This window comes from Cottoperca gobio, chromosome 13, assembly GCF_900634415.1.
Source record: "Cottoperca gobio chromosome 13, fCotGob3.1, whole genome shotgun sequence".
NCBI lineage: Eukaryota > Metazoa > Chordata > Actinopteri > Perciformes > Bovichtidae > Cottoperca > Cottoperca gobio.
The window spans coordinates 5,679,581-5,694,766 of record NC_041367.1 but is presented as its reverse complement, the minus strand read 5'-3'; the positions used below and the strand labels follow the sequence as shown (position 1 = coordinate 5,694,766).

Here is a 15,186-nt window from a genome sequence, read left to right as displayed (position 1 = left end):
CTAACAGGGCTTTACAATATTTACAAAGATAGGTGCCTTTTTTTTAAATGTTAGATATCTTATTTTGAACTCTTCACATTTAAACAAATGCCTCTCCAGGGAGTCAAGAGGCTCTGAAGTAATAGATTAGAAGCTTTAATCTGGATTGACAGGAGTTTTTCAACTGATTGCAAGCAGTGGGATTAGGCAATGGTTTTGTCTGTCGAATTCTCTTCTCATCAATTGAACAATTGAAATCAATTGAAAGACACAGTGGCAAATCCTCACATGGAAACATCAGAGCAATGACTGACTGTCAGATCCTGTGGAGAGTTTTCATAAGAAGGTTACAGGTGGTTATTTTGTGATTTTAAACCCTTAAACTAATCTAAAACCGACCAAAACTCTACTGCAGATACATCCTGTTTAAATGTTAGTTGCCAGGACATACAATGAACTCTACTCACGTCCCTATTGAGAGCAAAGACTTACCGGAAAGTGTTTCAACACATTTAAATCATCGCTTTCAGCTGTTGCTCTGTCATACATCAGAACTTCCTCAAAAATATTCACCCGACATTAAGAAATGACTGCGTAACAATAATTACTTCAGCATCATTTACCAAACCGAGTCCTGTTGCTATTAAAGGAATTTTTGAGGAATTTTGTATTACTAAATAAAAACAGCTTCATCGTAAAGTTTGTTCCTAACGTCACCCTAACCCTGATACATTACGACTTGATTTGTTATATGAGCTACACTTGGTGACATTACAGCCCAACTCTGAGCACCACAGGGATGCAACAAAGTAGCAGATATGAAACAAGCCCATTAAATTCAATTAAATACAACAATTAAAAAACCTAAATACAGCCGTTCCTGGAAGTAACTCTTCATGTTTTCGACAAGCAGGCCACAAAATGCAAACTCAAGCACTTGTGTTTTTCCCTTTCAAAGCAATACTGCTACAAGAGACACGGTGTCAATTGCCTCACATCCTGTGTGTTGTAAGGAAGTGGCCCAGCCAGCACATCACACAGGCAGCCTCGGTGTTAGTTAACACTTCACTGTCAGGACAGGAGGGTAAAGACAAGAGAAGACCAAAGGGCTGAGATTTGACATTAACCTTTAAAATAAGAAAATGTTACAAAGGGCGAACTCCAATGTGTCAGACAAGGCAAAGAGCAGCAAGCCGAAGGTAGGTGGAAATCAAAATCAAAATATATAGAATACAAATGTTCTTGGTGGAAAGAAAGAGACACCGATACATTTATGCAAGTTGTAGCTGAATTAAATAAACTCATTTAAATAAACATTTGAAAAGCTTTATTTAAAGGATGTACAATACGGATCAATTACTAAAAGCATAGTGGACGTGAGGTGATGTTTTTGTGCAAATATATACAGAAAATGGTGTTTTCCATGTACATTTTCATAATGTAAAACAGACAAACAACAATGGTAGATAACTACTGCAAAAATTAAAATTATTGGGAAGAATATAGCTTTAAAAATGAATCCCTTTGATTGTGCGACTGTTTTGTGGAGCAAAGTGTTGACCTGTCAGACGACGGTGCATTAAATGAATCCACAGAGGGTTGTCCAGGAGTACGGAGCTCATATTTAACCAGGATTTCCAGGGATTACTCATTTATTCATTTTGGAGATGATGGGGAGTCGGGAGAGATTATAGTGACTTTTATTTTTATGAAAAATTGAAAAGAAAAAAAGGAAAACACTAAAACTGAGTAAAGCACTGTGAGTATCTGTCGCCGATGTCGTGAGGACACAACAGTTTTATTTATGTATTAATCTACTCAAGTTGAATACTGATTTCGAAATACTTTCAAAATAGACTGAATATTTGCTGCATACACCTACGTATATATATATATATATATATATATACAGTGTATATATATATATATATATACTATATATATATATACAGTGTATATATATACTATATATATATACAGTGTATATATATTACTATATATATCTCTCTCTCTCTCTCTCTCTCCTTTCTTTCTCTCTCTCTCCTCCCTGTGTCCTCTCCTCTCTCTCTCTCCCCCCCTTTCTTTCTCTCTCTCTCCTCCTGTTTCTCTCTTCTCCCCTCTCTCTCTTTCTCTCCCCTGTTCTCTCCCCTGTCTCTCGTGTGTCTATATATATCTATCTATATCTATATATATATCCTGTATATATACCCTGTATATCTATTCTCTTTTATATATATCTATATCTATATCTTATCACTGTATTATATATACTATATATATATCTATATATATTCTACACTGTATATATACAGTGTATGTATATATATATATATATATTCTATATATATACACTGTATATATATATATATATATATATATACACACTGTATATATATATATATTTATATATATACACATTATTTATATATAAAATAAATGTATATATATATACTGTATATTATCTGATATAATATATATATATATACACACATTATATATATATATATATATATATATATATTATATATATATATATATATATATATATATATAAATGTATATATATATATGAATACGTATACATAAATAAATAAATGTATATATATATACACACTCAGACTGGATGCGCCTTCCATTAGCTTTTACGAGCAAAAAATTAAGAAGATTAAGAAAAGGTACAAAATGTAGATGTAGACAACTGAGACCTTTGGAAAACTACAATCATATTTCATCAGGACAATCCAGTCTGGTCAGTGAAGATGCAACAGGTTGTTTGTGCCTTGAGACAGCTGGGACAAGACCTCACAATGTTATGTAATGCTTGCCATCACATCCTTTTTCTATCTTGTAATCCTCCCTACAGCGCTCCACCAGCTTCGGCAGATTTGATGTTCTCAAACAATCCTCTCCACAAGTCAAACCAGAAGACAATGGAACAACTGTGGTTTGTAGATTTGTTTTCACTCAACTTGTATGTACTTAACTGCAAAGAAATGTCATATAGTAGCACGAATGATAGCAGTTCTTTGTCGATAACAGAGCAAGCTTTCATGTAAAGTAAGGCTTACATATTCAAATATGTGCAGCCATGGTGCTGTGAGGTGTTTTGTATTAACAAGTGTAAATTAGCAGAAGTTACAACCATTGCATTCACACACACACACACACACACACACACACACACACACACACACACACACACACACCCCTCACAAACACACACACACACACCCCCTCACAAACACTTGACCTGCAGGACAAACTTCAGCCTCGTAGGGTAGAAACAGTTTGGACAAAAAAAGTAGTAAATGTGAGAAACATGAGGCGCTAAGTTGTTTAATATCACAGTACTACTGTTTATGTACTAAACCAACTCTCTTTATACAGATCCCAGAAGAACGTGAGACTTTGGATCCAAACAAATCAGCTGGACTTGGGAAGAAGATGAAAGCAATTTCACTGACCATGCGCAGAAAAATGGGCAAAAAGCACGCCAAGTCATTTTCTGAGGAGACAGTGAGTCACTGCAGAATATGCACACACACACACACACACACACACACACACACACACACACACACACACACACACACCAACACTAACTCAGCCTCCACCATGTGCATCAATCAACAATTTGTAAGAAACAATGTTAAACAATAGTGACACTCTTGATATCCAGTAAAGCTCCAGACAATCTACCTCAGCTACAGCAAACCTATGGTGTTTTTCTCAAGTCTTATCGCTGTCAACTCTTTTAAACCCACATCCTCAAATATGACGCGGTTGTTGGTAACTTCGCTCTGACCAACACCAAAACACGTCCTCTTGCAGGCGTGTGTTCTACTGTAACACTGATGAGAGATAACATGACACTTTTGAGTTGCGCTACCTGAAGCTTTCCTTATTTACTTCATCAGTTAGCTGGAATTTGCACACTTTTGTACATTTAATTTATGATGAATTAAGGGTCTGTATTCTATGACTATGTCTTAATTAAAATGGTCTATCTTTTTTTTTCCCTCGCAGGGTGATGACACAGACAAAGACCCAGAGGCAGAGACAGAGAGTGTCCCTCCAGCTGAGATCAACTCTGCAAAGACGAGCAACTCCTTAGAGAGTCTTTACAGTGGCCAGAGCATCTCCAGTAAGTACCTGCACTTACTGCACCACCGTGAATGTGTGGAGTTATATAACTAATTCCACAGCTGATCCATGTATCTATGAATGAAGCAGTCCTATTAGACTATTAGACAAGCATAACTGTGTAATCATACTGTGTTGCATTGTGTTTGTGGGTGCAGGTGGTGTGACCAGTGAGTCCAACTGTTCTGGTCAGAGAGACAGTCTGAGGCTGGAGGAAGACGGATCCTATCAGGGACAGTTCTGTGGCAGAGCTCGTGTCCACACAGACTTCGTTCCCAGCCCGTATGACACAGACTCCCTAAAACTCAAGGTAAGAGACGACATTTTTACTGAAGTAAAAGTAGTACTGCCACAGTGTAAATCATAAACAATGTAAATCATAATTTTAACAGATAGAGTGATAAACGTGATCTTCCTGATTCGTTACATTCATTATCATCTTTTCTTAGCACGGTGACATCATCAACATCATCAGCAAGCCTCCGATGGGCATCTGGACAGGCATGCTGAACAACAAAGTGGGCAACTTCAAGTTCATCTACGTAGACGTATTGGTGGACAAAGAAGAAGAAGAGGAAGTTCCCAAGATCAGACAGCAGAAGCTGTGCAAAAGACCTCGGCCTAAAACATTGCTGGAGTTACTGGAGCGACTGAATCTCGAGGTGAGGAAAGGATCACTCGCTTGTTTGTGAGAGGGTCTTGAGACAGTTGCTCTTCCTTGCTGAGTAGGAAATCCTTTGTTCACCTAAAGAAATACATCGTAAATAAATCCTGAACATGAAATGTTGCTATACTTTCATAATTCAACCTCAAAGGTATAAAGATAAAATACCTTAATGGTCTGCAATTCAAACCAGTTTCATAACTTTGTAAACACGTTGTACCACGCATGATCTGAAACTTGATGTGTAGAGACTTAAGAGAGGAAAGGTGAATGTGTAAATTAGTTTTTTTTACACTCAAGCATACTGTGTGGGTTGATGTTAATGAAGACATTACTGTTGTTGCAGGAGTACGCCTCTGCCTTGTTGCTAAATGGCTACCAGACAGTGGAGGACCTCTTGCACCTGCAGGAGAAACACCTGATAGAGCTGAACGTCAACGACCCCGAGCACAGACTCAAGCTTCCTCGCTGCTGCTGAATTCTGCTACCCAGGTTAGCAACATACCAAGCAGTAACTATCACAAGATTGTTAAAGTGGCAATAGATAACATTTTTGCTTTAACTTATCATAATGAAGTACATGTACAGGTTTGTGGCAAAAGAGCCCCGTTCACGGAGGAGACAAAGAAGAGGAAGAGGAAGAGTGATATAAAAATGTTGTACCTGCCTACACTGAGATCAGGCTTTTTAATTCTTTGGGATTCTTACGGTTGTTTCTTAGCTTTGGACAGTAGCCAGGCTGCTAGCGGTAGCCATGTTGCTAACGATATTTGAACCAGTAGCTGGATGTTTTTGTTCATATAAAAAATCTAACGGACGACCATTCTACCTTTTGAGCAACAGATAGACAAAGCTGGAATTATCAAAGCGCTAACCAAAGTAGCATACCCAAAGTTTCCTTTGAACAAAGACTCGCTAGTCAATCAAATTGTCGCAAGACTCGTTTAGAAAGAGGAACCTCGTTACGTCAACAAAGCATGAGCTGTTGCACTCACTACCAAAGCTCATTGATCAATCTGCGAAGTTGCAGACAACACTCACGGTAATTTAACACAACAGAAATGTGCATTAACAAGTCATTTTGTAAAAAGCTTTAGTGAATTTCAAACAGCAAGAGACACCAAGGTTAATATATTAATGTGAACATCCTGTTTCTAAAAAAAGGTAGTAAAAACTAAGTATAACCTAAATATAGAACAATGTCAGTGTTTCTTATCTCCAACTTGGTTGGAAATTATTCTTCTGCCGGGGAATGAAACGTTTTTTTAATGTAAAAGCGGAGGCATTGGTGCCATACAGAAGAGAAATACATCCTGCGTGCTCTGAGAGGCTTATCAGTGATTTCCTGTTACTCATATAGAAAGTGCTTAAAGGGACAGAAGGTGTTCCCGTAATCTGATGTCTCGAAGCAGAAGGCTGATTATCGTCAATAAATAACAGAACTACTTTCTAGTATAAAGAAGTAACAACATCCACCGCCTAGTGATGTTAATCTGTTCATGTTAAGGTGCAGTTGTAGTCGAGGCAAATTAAGGGTCATTGTAATTTTTTCTGTCTGGTTGACAATGTGACTAAACAGATGGCAGCAGCTGCAGCGTGACCCTGCCAAGCTGGTTGACTCACAGTAATTTAATCAAGCTGAACTCCATTATGTTAGTGGTTTGGCAACCTCGACAGGAGGATTAGTAGCTTCCATCAGGGAAGTAGAAATATTAAAAAATATATTTTTACTATGTGAGAGTGGATAATGCAGGATGACAACCGCTCCACCTGCCTTAAGCTTTGGTTAGGTGCAGCCAACAATACATCGTTCTGGTTTCACATTCATTCTTCGTAATAACAACCTTAAATCTAGAACATAATGTACAGTGCTATCACAGAAATAAATCGTTTGGATGTCAAACAGACACTTACACATTTAAATACGGGTTAATTTCTGCTGAATGAAGCGCAGATTTTAATCTTCTGTTATGTGGTTGGAAACAGAAACTTGTAATATTATGACATTTGATTAAATTCCATTTCATTGGTTTGCTGCCGCAGGTGATGATGTCAATGATGTGGAGGAGCAGAGATCCTCCCACAGACAACAGGAAGAAGACAGCGACTGTCCCAGAGACTCGGGCTGCTTTATTCCATCTGAATGTTCAGACACCAAGGATGACGCAGAGCAGCTCAAAAACGCTGTGGACTCTTAATGGGATTACTTGTCAGACGGAAACTTAGAATTGGAATTTAGTGTTGGGTATTTTCTTAAGACTGATGGTTTCAACAATTATCTCAAGATGTCATGTTAATATCCCGTATTACAACAAGCTGGCCACAAGCTGAAGTAGAAGCTTTTCAAAAGGGTGATAGGAAGAACAAACAACCAATATTCTGAATATCCATCTGTCGCTTTATCAAGATAATAACCAAGTTGTACATTTTAGGAGGTTTTTTCTTTTTGTGTTGTAGAAAAAGTGACATCAAATTTTTTAAATGTCACTTGTATTTATTGCATTTTAAATCATGTGTTTTCAATATAAAGCCTTTATTTATCACTACTGCATCACTTTGACCTTTCTCATGTAATCTTTTTTTTTCTTCATATTAATGAAGTTAAAAATGTTTTTGGGTTTGAAAAAAGCATATTCAAATCTTGCCTGTGATGTACACTGTACACAACAAAACATGTATTTTCTGAACGTGTGTGAATGAATGAGTGTGTGTGAGATAGCCCGTGTATGGATTCATTTGAAAGTCAGCATTCAACGGTTTTCACATTTTTTTGTAAATAAAATAAAATAAATAAAATAAAATATGACTTTTCTGAATTATTTATTTCAGCTACCAGTACAGTTCCTGATATACGACTGATTGAATCCTAAACAGCCATGAAATACATATAATAAATGAATAAAGAAATATATTAAAAAAGTTATTTTTGATTTAATAATTAAAAACGTTTGTTAGAATATTTCTTTATTTAAATTTGTCCTACGTTTATGCTGATGTACTTATTAACTTTATTGTTATCTTCTTTTAATTTTTTAATTTTAATTAGTTTTATTATTTTAATTATAATTATTATTATTATTATTATATAATAATCGCAACTGTACTGGCTCTGCCTGGTTGGCTGAGAACACGGAAACGTTCGTGTTACGTTGCATATCGCTAGCGTTGATGGGAAATGTAGTGTAATGGTAACATCGGCTGCTATATTCGTGGCTTTAATGTGTATGCATTATACTACATTACCCAGCATGCACAAGGCACCATGTAACGTTGACGTGTATTTCGTTGGTAGTCTGGAAAACTCCTATTTCGCATCATCGACTTATCAAAGCCGGTCATCATTTACCAGCAATTTGAACAATTTGACTGACATTTTGTTATTTTTAAGCGGTGGGCGACTTCGCAACAGTGGGCTACAATGTCCGGAGAAATTTCTATGATTGGTAAGTTGAATGACAGTTATTATTTCAGGTAGTTACCGGTAACTGGATGCTAACACATGAGCTAGCTAACTTGGTTGGTCCACCTCAGCTGTAATACTCATGTTGTCATCTTGCAGGTTCGGTGATCCTGGCCCTGTTCCTGGCTGGCTACCTTGGCCAGCAGTACTTGCCACCTCCCAAACCAAAAGTAATTGGACTGGATCTGGGCACCACCTTTTGCTCTGTCGGTGTCTTCCATCCGGGCAGCGGGGAGGTGGAGGTGATAGCTGATGAAGAGGGTAGGAAGAGCATCCCCAGCGCCGTCTCATTCACCACCACTGCGGTGCTGGCTGGACATGAAGCTGTGGACCTGGCCGACATCAACCCTCAAAACACCATCTACGATGCCAAGAGGTTCATCGGGAAGATATTTGAGCCGGAGGTCCTGGAGCAGGAGAGTGCTCGATACCCGTTTAAGGTGGGCTATGATGGGGTTGGTTTAAAGTAGATGACTGTGAACTACTTGGCATGTTATTGCAGAATGAGTGATGTGTGTGTTGTAGATCACTTGTGTTTCCTGGAGTCACTTCAGCAGACTGGTTTACACATGAGTTGGTGTTTTTCTTCAGATGGCTTGTAAAACCTCACAAATATTCACATTTAATAAGCTGGAACCAGAGAATGTTGAACAAATGATTAATTCATTATCAATCTCTCAATCGACTGATTGATTAACTACATTTGGCTCGACTTGAATTGAATGTTTTGTAATCAATCCAACTTCACTTACATTGTTTCTTTTGACTCCTCCAGGTGACTAACAACAATGGAAGTGCAGAATTTCTGATCTTCACCAACCACACCTTCACTGTAAGCCCAGAGTTCATCAGCTCCAGGCTGCTGCTGAAGATGAAGAAGATGGCCGAGCGACAGCTTGACGTTCCCATCCAGAGAGCTGTCATTTCGGTGCCCGCAGAGTTTGACGAGAGACAGAGGAACTACACTATCAGGGCCGCCAACCTCGCTGGTCAGTCCTCTAATTATTTTTAAAGCTGATTGTTGCTGCACTTCAGGCACCACGAGTTTATAACACAATATCTATATATTACAGTCTCTCTTCCACCACAAGCATGCACCACATTAGTAATGTATCTGTATAATTTAATGTTTTCCTTTATCTTGCAGGCCTGGAGATCCTGCGTGTGATAAATGAGCCCACAGCTGCAGCCATGGCCTACGGCCTGCACAAGGTGGATGTGTTCAATGTTCTCGTGGTCGACCTTGGGGGAGGAACCCTGGATGTTTCTCTGCTCAACAAACAGGGAGGCATGTTCCTCACCAGAGCCATGGCAGGTAATGCGTTTCGCTGCTTCAGTGATGAGAGATGGGGGGTGGTTTAATTTATCATCAAGTGTTGTTGCTGGAGGGAGCAGTGGTCTAATCTTGAGTGTTTCTCCGCAGGGAATAACAAGCTGGGAGGTCAAGACTTTAGCCAGAGGTTGCTCCAGTACACCATAGAGCGAGCCCAGCAGGAGTTTGGCGTCCAACCCACTCTCAAAGAGGACATCCACCGTCTCCGACAAGCTGTTGAAGCCGCCAAGATCAACCTCACGCTCCAACGCAGCGTCACCATCAGGGTGCCCCTGCACCTTCACACCCACGACAGCTCGGCGTCACCTGAAGGCTCCGCTCCTGCTCCGGTTCTCTTCCAGGCTGTGATCACGCGCGAGCTGTTTGAGGAGCTCAACAAGGACCTTTTCCAGAAGATCCTGGCTCCCGTTGAGACGGTGTTAGCCGAGGGCCGCCTGGAGAAAGAGGAGGTGGACGAGATCGTTCTGGTCGGAGGGTCCACCAGGATACCGCGGATCAGGAGGCTGATCAGCGAGTTCTTTGGGAAGGAGCCCAACACATCAGTAGACCCTGACCTGGCCGTGGTTACAGGTGTGGCCATTCAGGCTGGCATCATGGGCGGCTCCTGGCCTTTACAAGTGAGCGCTATCGAAATCCCCAACAGACACTTGCGCAAGACGAACTTCAGCTAATCGTTCATCAAAGTTATTTATTAAGATAAAAGAGATGCCTCAAAGACTTCATAATTCATGCTTGTCTTATGTGCATAATTTAAAATCTGCTGAACACTTTCCCCTGAATGAAGACATGCAAGATACTCAGGTTTTTCAACTCATCTTATGCTTTCTCGTTTGTGAAAAGACAGCGTGGCAGAAAGATATGTGATGTTTTGAAACATAACATTCCTCTTCGACAGATAACAGCTGCAGAAGTGAACAGTCCCGTCTTTAAAGCGACAGCTGCTTTGTTGTGCACAAAGCTTCAGCATAGATCGAACCGTAATACTGATACAATGTGAATGATTTGCCTCATGCATCTTCTGGTCCACGATGCTTATTCATGGTAGAAACTGGTGTTCAATTCAGGGAACAACATTTCAAAAGACTTACAGACATAGCAGTTCATCTTCAGCTATTTATTTATTCCCATTAGTGTCAAAGCTTGACTCGCAGTGAGCGTGTGTTCAGAAAGCTGCTATTTTGTTTGAATTGAAGTGTAGAGGTGAACCGCTGTAAGCTAGTGATTCCTGCAATGTTTTGCTTCCTGAGGGAGACCTCAGTGTAGAGGTGTAGTTATGCACAATTGATTTCAAACTAATTTACTGCATTGCAACACAAACTTCTCACCTCCGTAAATGAGGTGTTCTGGTGTCTCCAGATAAGGTGCATGTTGGAGAAAGCCTTAACGTTAACACAGTACTGTTAAATCATTAGCACCACCTCTCTGTCATGTTCAGTGCTGCACTTTGTGGACTTCCACTTGTTTTGTGCAATAGTGCGTGCTTTATTTAAGTGGCAGTGACCGGCACATTTGTGCATGCTGCTCATCGGCCTGCTTTTGCTGCTGTAGGGTTAGAAGGTCGACTCTGGTAGTCCTGCAGAAGGACCCAAGCTTAGCTTAATTGAGAAATGTGTTACTCTCACATTCAGGATGTTTGATGGACTGTTGCATGGTTTGTGGGTGATGGGACGCCTTAAATTTCCGATTTGTTTAATAATTTAGTGCAGGCTGGTTCCTGTATATCCAGTATGGAAGATGATTTCTGCCTTTGGAAAACATAACTCTGAAGTTTAGATGGTCCAATATAACAATTGTTCAATTAAGAACTCAAGTTACCTACATTCCTTAAAAAAACAATGTATTTGAGCTCTTCTCAAATGTTGTATTTCTCATGTTGTAACTGAGATGCCTTTACTAAAGATGAAGCATATGAGGATATGCCTGTTTGCCCTTGATACTGTACAACTCATCTATCGGTCCTTACTGAAAATCGGGAGAAAAACATTGTTATGAGACAAGGATCTATTTTTATATGACTTGTTTTACTCAGTCTACATGTTGACGAGGAAGTTTAACCCGTTATGAGCTGAATTTCAGCCAATTAAAATTAAATTTCTCAACTTTACTTTAGTCCTTTATTCCTGAGCAACACACTTATTCACACTCCTCACATTGTATCACGATCCTCCAGGTGTTGGGCCTAAAGCTGCTCACCAATTCTTTACCCTGAGGATTGTTTTTCCTTTAATTTAAAACTTAACGTCTAAGACAAGAAGGATGAATCGTTATTACTTACTAAACTTTTTAATAAGTAAGTTGTCCATTTATTGTAGGATAAGAGGTTTGGTCCCAGGCTCCTGCTGTCCGCATGGTGTTCTGTCTTAGAGCAAAGAAATCACAACAATTAAACAAAACGCAACAAAAAAAACTCCTTTTATTAGATTTTTTTAATGTTTACTTCTGAGGCACAGTAATATCCAAATAAAGAAAAGGCAATCAGTTTCTTGAGCCTGTGCTGCCTGTTGTGATACCTGTAGTGTCCCTTCAATTAGCTTAGAGCTTAATTTTCACATTTAGCACCCACTTCAGCAGTCCGTCTACACCAGCAACCAACATTTAGATGCATGCCGTCTGTCAACACTGAAATTCGGAGGCTGTGTAGGGAAGTGACTTCCATCATGACCAGGCTATTGCTTTTGTTCATCGTCGTCACATTGTTCAATTATTATTCATCACTGTCACATTGTTCAAATGTAATGCTTGGTTGGCTGGAGCATCTCTCACACACACACACACACACACACACACACATTCACCTTTTATGTACAACAACACACAACATAGCACTGCACACAGGGTAAAAAATATATACCCAGCCAGAATACACACAATACAACGTTCACATCTTAAAAAAAAAAAAAAGTCCAAACACATTCACATTAACCATTTAAAGACCACACAAATCTTCACCCCCAAAACCATTTTTCACCAGTTCTTCTGGTGCACTGGGAGCACAGCTCACACAAACACACACACACATCAGTCAATATGATCATTACATGCACTGGTCAAAGGTGGGGCAGGGGGGCATTCAACCTCTATCAAAATAATTATCTTACATACACCCTGTGAATATTTCACCTGGAGGAGAAGGCAGGACTTCTGTAAACAGCTTGTTCATGTTTTTTTATTTTTCTCTTTAAATATAAATATTAATGTTAGTATTATTATTGTGGAGTGCTGACAGAAGGCAAGAGCATAATGAGCTGCTAGCGTCGAGTCTCATGCTGCAATAAAGCCTCGTTAAAAAGCCTTGTTAAAAAGAAATTCATCTGCTAAGAGAAGAACATCATGTACAGTGGTTAAAAACAACAAACTGCTTTGGAAAATTAGCTTAAAATAAAGAATGTGGAAAAACATATTTAAAAAGAAGCAGGCGTTTGTAACTCAAAAGGGGGGGCCTCTCGGGACATTCAGATGCGAGAGAGGCGGCCACAGATTTGGCGAATCCCATTAATAAAAAGTGCGTGCAGTCCCGTTTGATATACAGTATGTCTGACAAGCAAACACAAAACTATTTACAGAATGTACACAAAGCAACTGGTTGTTTTCTCCATCAGATACAGCAGTCCGTCAGTTCATCAGTAGGACAGAGGAGGAGCTCAGACTTCACACCGACTGGAACAGGATGTGAACACAGAGCGTTGTCGTCTCCGTCACGCTGCAGCAGATTCACACGGGCCGAGTCCCGATCACTGACTAATGCCCTGATTGGTGTAGTAGTCGTAGCCATTGTCTTCGTACAGCTCCTCAGCACTGCCGACTCCATTCCCCACCTCTAGAGGGCGCCAAATGATAAATAAAAAGTCAGTGTACTGGATGATAGCGTGCACTACCGTCACTTTAAAATAGGGGCGCAGCAATAAACCAAAATTGACCAAAACTGTTATTTAAAAAATGAAATATTGACATCAGGTTAATAATGCATGTGAGAATATCGTGTTGGCAGATTTTCACTATCCATAAGTGTAATTGTTCTTTTTGTAGTTATGGTTACAGACTCCCTCTCCATCTTCCTACACTTGTATTTTGAGTGTAATTCATTTTCCAAAAACAAATGCACAAACAAAGTTAAAAATGAATTTCACTCGTTCAAAGTTTCTATGGATAATATATAATATAGTCATCAATAATGTATAAGGCCTAGTTGTGTCGTGGAAAACACTAAGCTTTGGTCAAAAACAATATGAAAATAGAAGATAAAGCAGTGATCGAGTGAAAAGGTGAATGAAACAATGGGGAAATGATGAAGAGCCTCAAAGAGCTGCCACGGATACGACTTACCTTTGACCCCCAGCACTAGAGGCTGTCTAGACAGACTGGGGCGTCTATAAGCTCCCCTACACATGACGTAGTCTCCAGTGGGAAAGTAGTGGGGGAGGTTTGGTGCATGAAGGGATGGATGGATGGATGAAGGGGAGAAGGGCATAGTAGGCAGAGAAGTGGCAGGTAACGAGGGATGCAATGGATGCATGGAATAAAAAGGAAGAAGTCACTGCTGGCGGAGGAGGTGGTAGCATGGACAGTAGGTGGTGCACATCACACAGGCTGCTACTGGGGTTGACCTTCAACAGGGAAGAGAGGAAGTGGAAGAGGAGGAGCGAGAACATTCACAGACACTCAGACAGATGCATGCTGGGATGCAGAAACATGCTAGCTGGGCACCTGAAACTCAAAATGGCTCATTCCTCATCTTTAAAGTTAACAGATAATTAAATGTTAAATACAAAGAGAGGAATTTGTTTCCGAGTTCAGGACGAACAACAACAACAACACAATACAAAACATCCAGGAGTGACACACGTATACACTTCCCTCTGGTGTCCGTGTGAGGGTCTTACCAGAGAAGATCAGTTTCTCCTTCATGACGCTGAGGTCTCTGCTGGACCTCCTGACCGCAGCGCTCAGCATGATCTGTTCAGGGTTGTAGCTGCGCATACCGCTCATCCGATACCTGCGGGGTCACAAGGGAGGTCAGAGGTCTGCTCGGGACAATAACGACATCGCTAATAAAAGCTGCCTCTGGTCAACTTCTGGTCCGTAGAGGAAAACTTATGGAGTTACTGTACATGTCTTACATAAACAAATCTGTTTAATTAGTTCTTCTTTGAACGAACAGATTCCTGAATTGCAGCTACAGTTTGTTTCATCTGATGATTTGGTTTAAAAGGAGACTTCCTCTCTAAACAAAATGAAGTTAGAGCATATAAATGCAGGATATAGAAGACAGTTTAGGGCTGGCACAAAACATTTGCTTCTTATTATATCAAGAGTTTTTAAAATGAGCACTAAAATATGCGACACGTTTTGATAAGGCACCCTTTATTAAAGTGTTTATGTTGCAACTAATCACTTCATAACTCAGGTAATCAATAAGACCTTTTCTGTTGCCAGGTTGTGAGCAATACCTTTGGCAGGCGTGTATCCTCACGTAGTTACAAATGTAATGTCATCCATTAATGCTGAATCATTTGTTAATAAATGGATGTTTTGTGCAGTAAGAGGTCAAACGGTCCAATCAATCAAAGGGATTTTCACATTTCCTGTTTGTGAAAACCGCGGCCTTGC

The 15,186-nt window shown here is 39.8% G+C and overlaps 3 protein-coding genes across 5 annotated transcripts in view; 2 read left to right on the top strand and 1 right to left on the bottom strand.

Moving 5' to 3' along the window:
* The first annotated feature begins 978 nt into the window (after positions 1–978).
* On the top strand, positions 979–7,579 carry samsn1a (SAM domain, SH3 domain and nuclear localisation signals 1a). Of its 3 annotated transcripts, XM_029445711.1 has the most exons (9): positions 979–1,178; positions 2,843–2,923; positions 3,367–3,495; positions 4,006–4,123; positions 4,275–4,432; positions 4,572–4,784; positions 5,133–5,245; positions 5,697–5,728; positions 6,830–7,579. In XM_029445711.1, exons 1-9 carry the CDS (start codon positions 1,122–1,124, stop codon positions 6,982–6,984), a joined length of 1,056 nt encoding a protein of 351 aa, XP_029301571.1. In that variant the 5' UTR covers positions 979–1,121; the 3' UTR covers positions 6,985–7,579. The 3 variants fall into 3 exon arrangements, with proteins under 3 accessions (XP_029301571.1, XP_029301567.1, XP_029301570.1); XM_029445707.1 differs by lacking the exon at positions 5,697–5,728 and having other exon boundaries at positions 991–1,178; positions 4,281–4,432; positions 5,133–5,278; positions 6,830–7,576; XM_029445710.1 differs by lacking the exon at positions 5,697–5,728 and having other exon boundaries at positions 1,122–1,178; positions 5,133–5,278; positions 6,830–7,577.
* A 464-nt stretch (positions 7,580–8,043) lies between these two features.
* On the top strand, positions 8,044–11,683 carry hspa13 (heat shock protein 70 family, member 13). Its single transcript, XM_029445706.1, has 5 exons — positions 8,044–8,229; positions 8,346–8,686; positions 9,022–9,235; positions 9,394–9,561; positions 9,670–11,683. Exons 1-5 carry the CDS (start codon positions 8,205–8,207, stop codon positions 10,248–10,250), a joined length of 1,329 nt encoding a protein of 442 aa, XP_029301566.1. The 5' UTR covers positions 8,044–8,204; the 3' UTR covers positions 10,251–11,683.
* A 1,580-nt stretch (positions 11,684–13,263) lies between these two features.
* gdpd5b (glycerophosphodiester phosphodiesterase domain containing 5b) overlaps positions 13,264–15,186 on the bottom strand; it is a 40,394-nt gene continuing 38,471 nt past the window's right edge. Inside the window, 2 exon segments of the mRNA XM_029445705.1 lie at positions 13,264–13,396; positions 14,460–14,572. Of these exon segments, the coding sequence (XP_029301565.1) occupies positions 13,311–13,396; positions 14,460–14,572 (199 nt within the window). The 3' untranslated portion in view covers positions 13,264–13,310.

Coding starts and splice junctions, on each gene's coding strand:
- hspa13 (XM_029445706.1), top strand. CDS start 8,205: ATGTCCGGAGAAATTTCTATGATTG. Junction 8,687..9,021: donor GTGCTCGATACCCGTTTAAG/GTGGGCTATGAT, acceptor TGACTCCTCCAG/GTGACTAACAACAATGGAAG. Junction 9,562..9,669: donor CCTCACCAGAGCCATGGCAG/GTAATGCGTTTC, acceptor GTTTCTCCGCAG/GGAATAACAAGCTGGGAGGT.
- samsn1a (XM_029445711.1), top strand. CDS start 1,122: ATGTTACAAAGGGCGAACTCCAATGTGTCAGACAAGGCAAAGAGCAGC. Junction 3,496..4,005: donor AGTCATTTTCTGAGGAGACA/GTGAGTCACTGC, acceptor TTTCCCTCGCAG/GGTGATGACACAGACAAAGA. Junction 4,124..4,274: donor CAGTGGCCAGAGCATCTCCA/GTAAGTACCTGC, acceptor TTGTGTTTGTGG/GTGCAGGTGGTGTGACCAGT.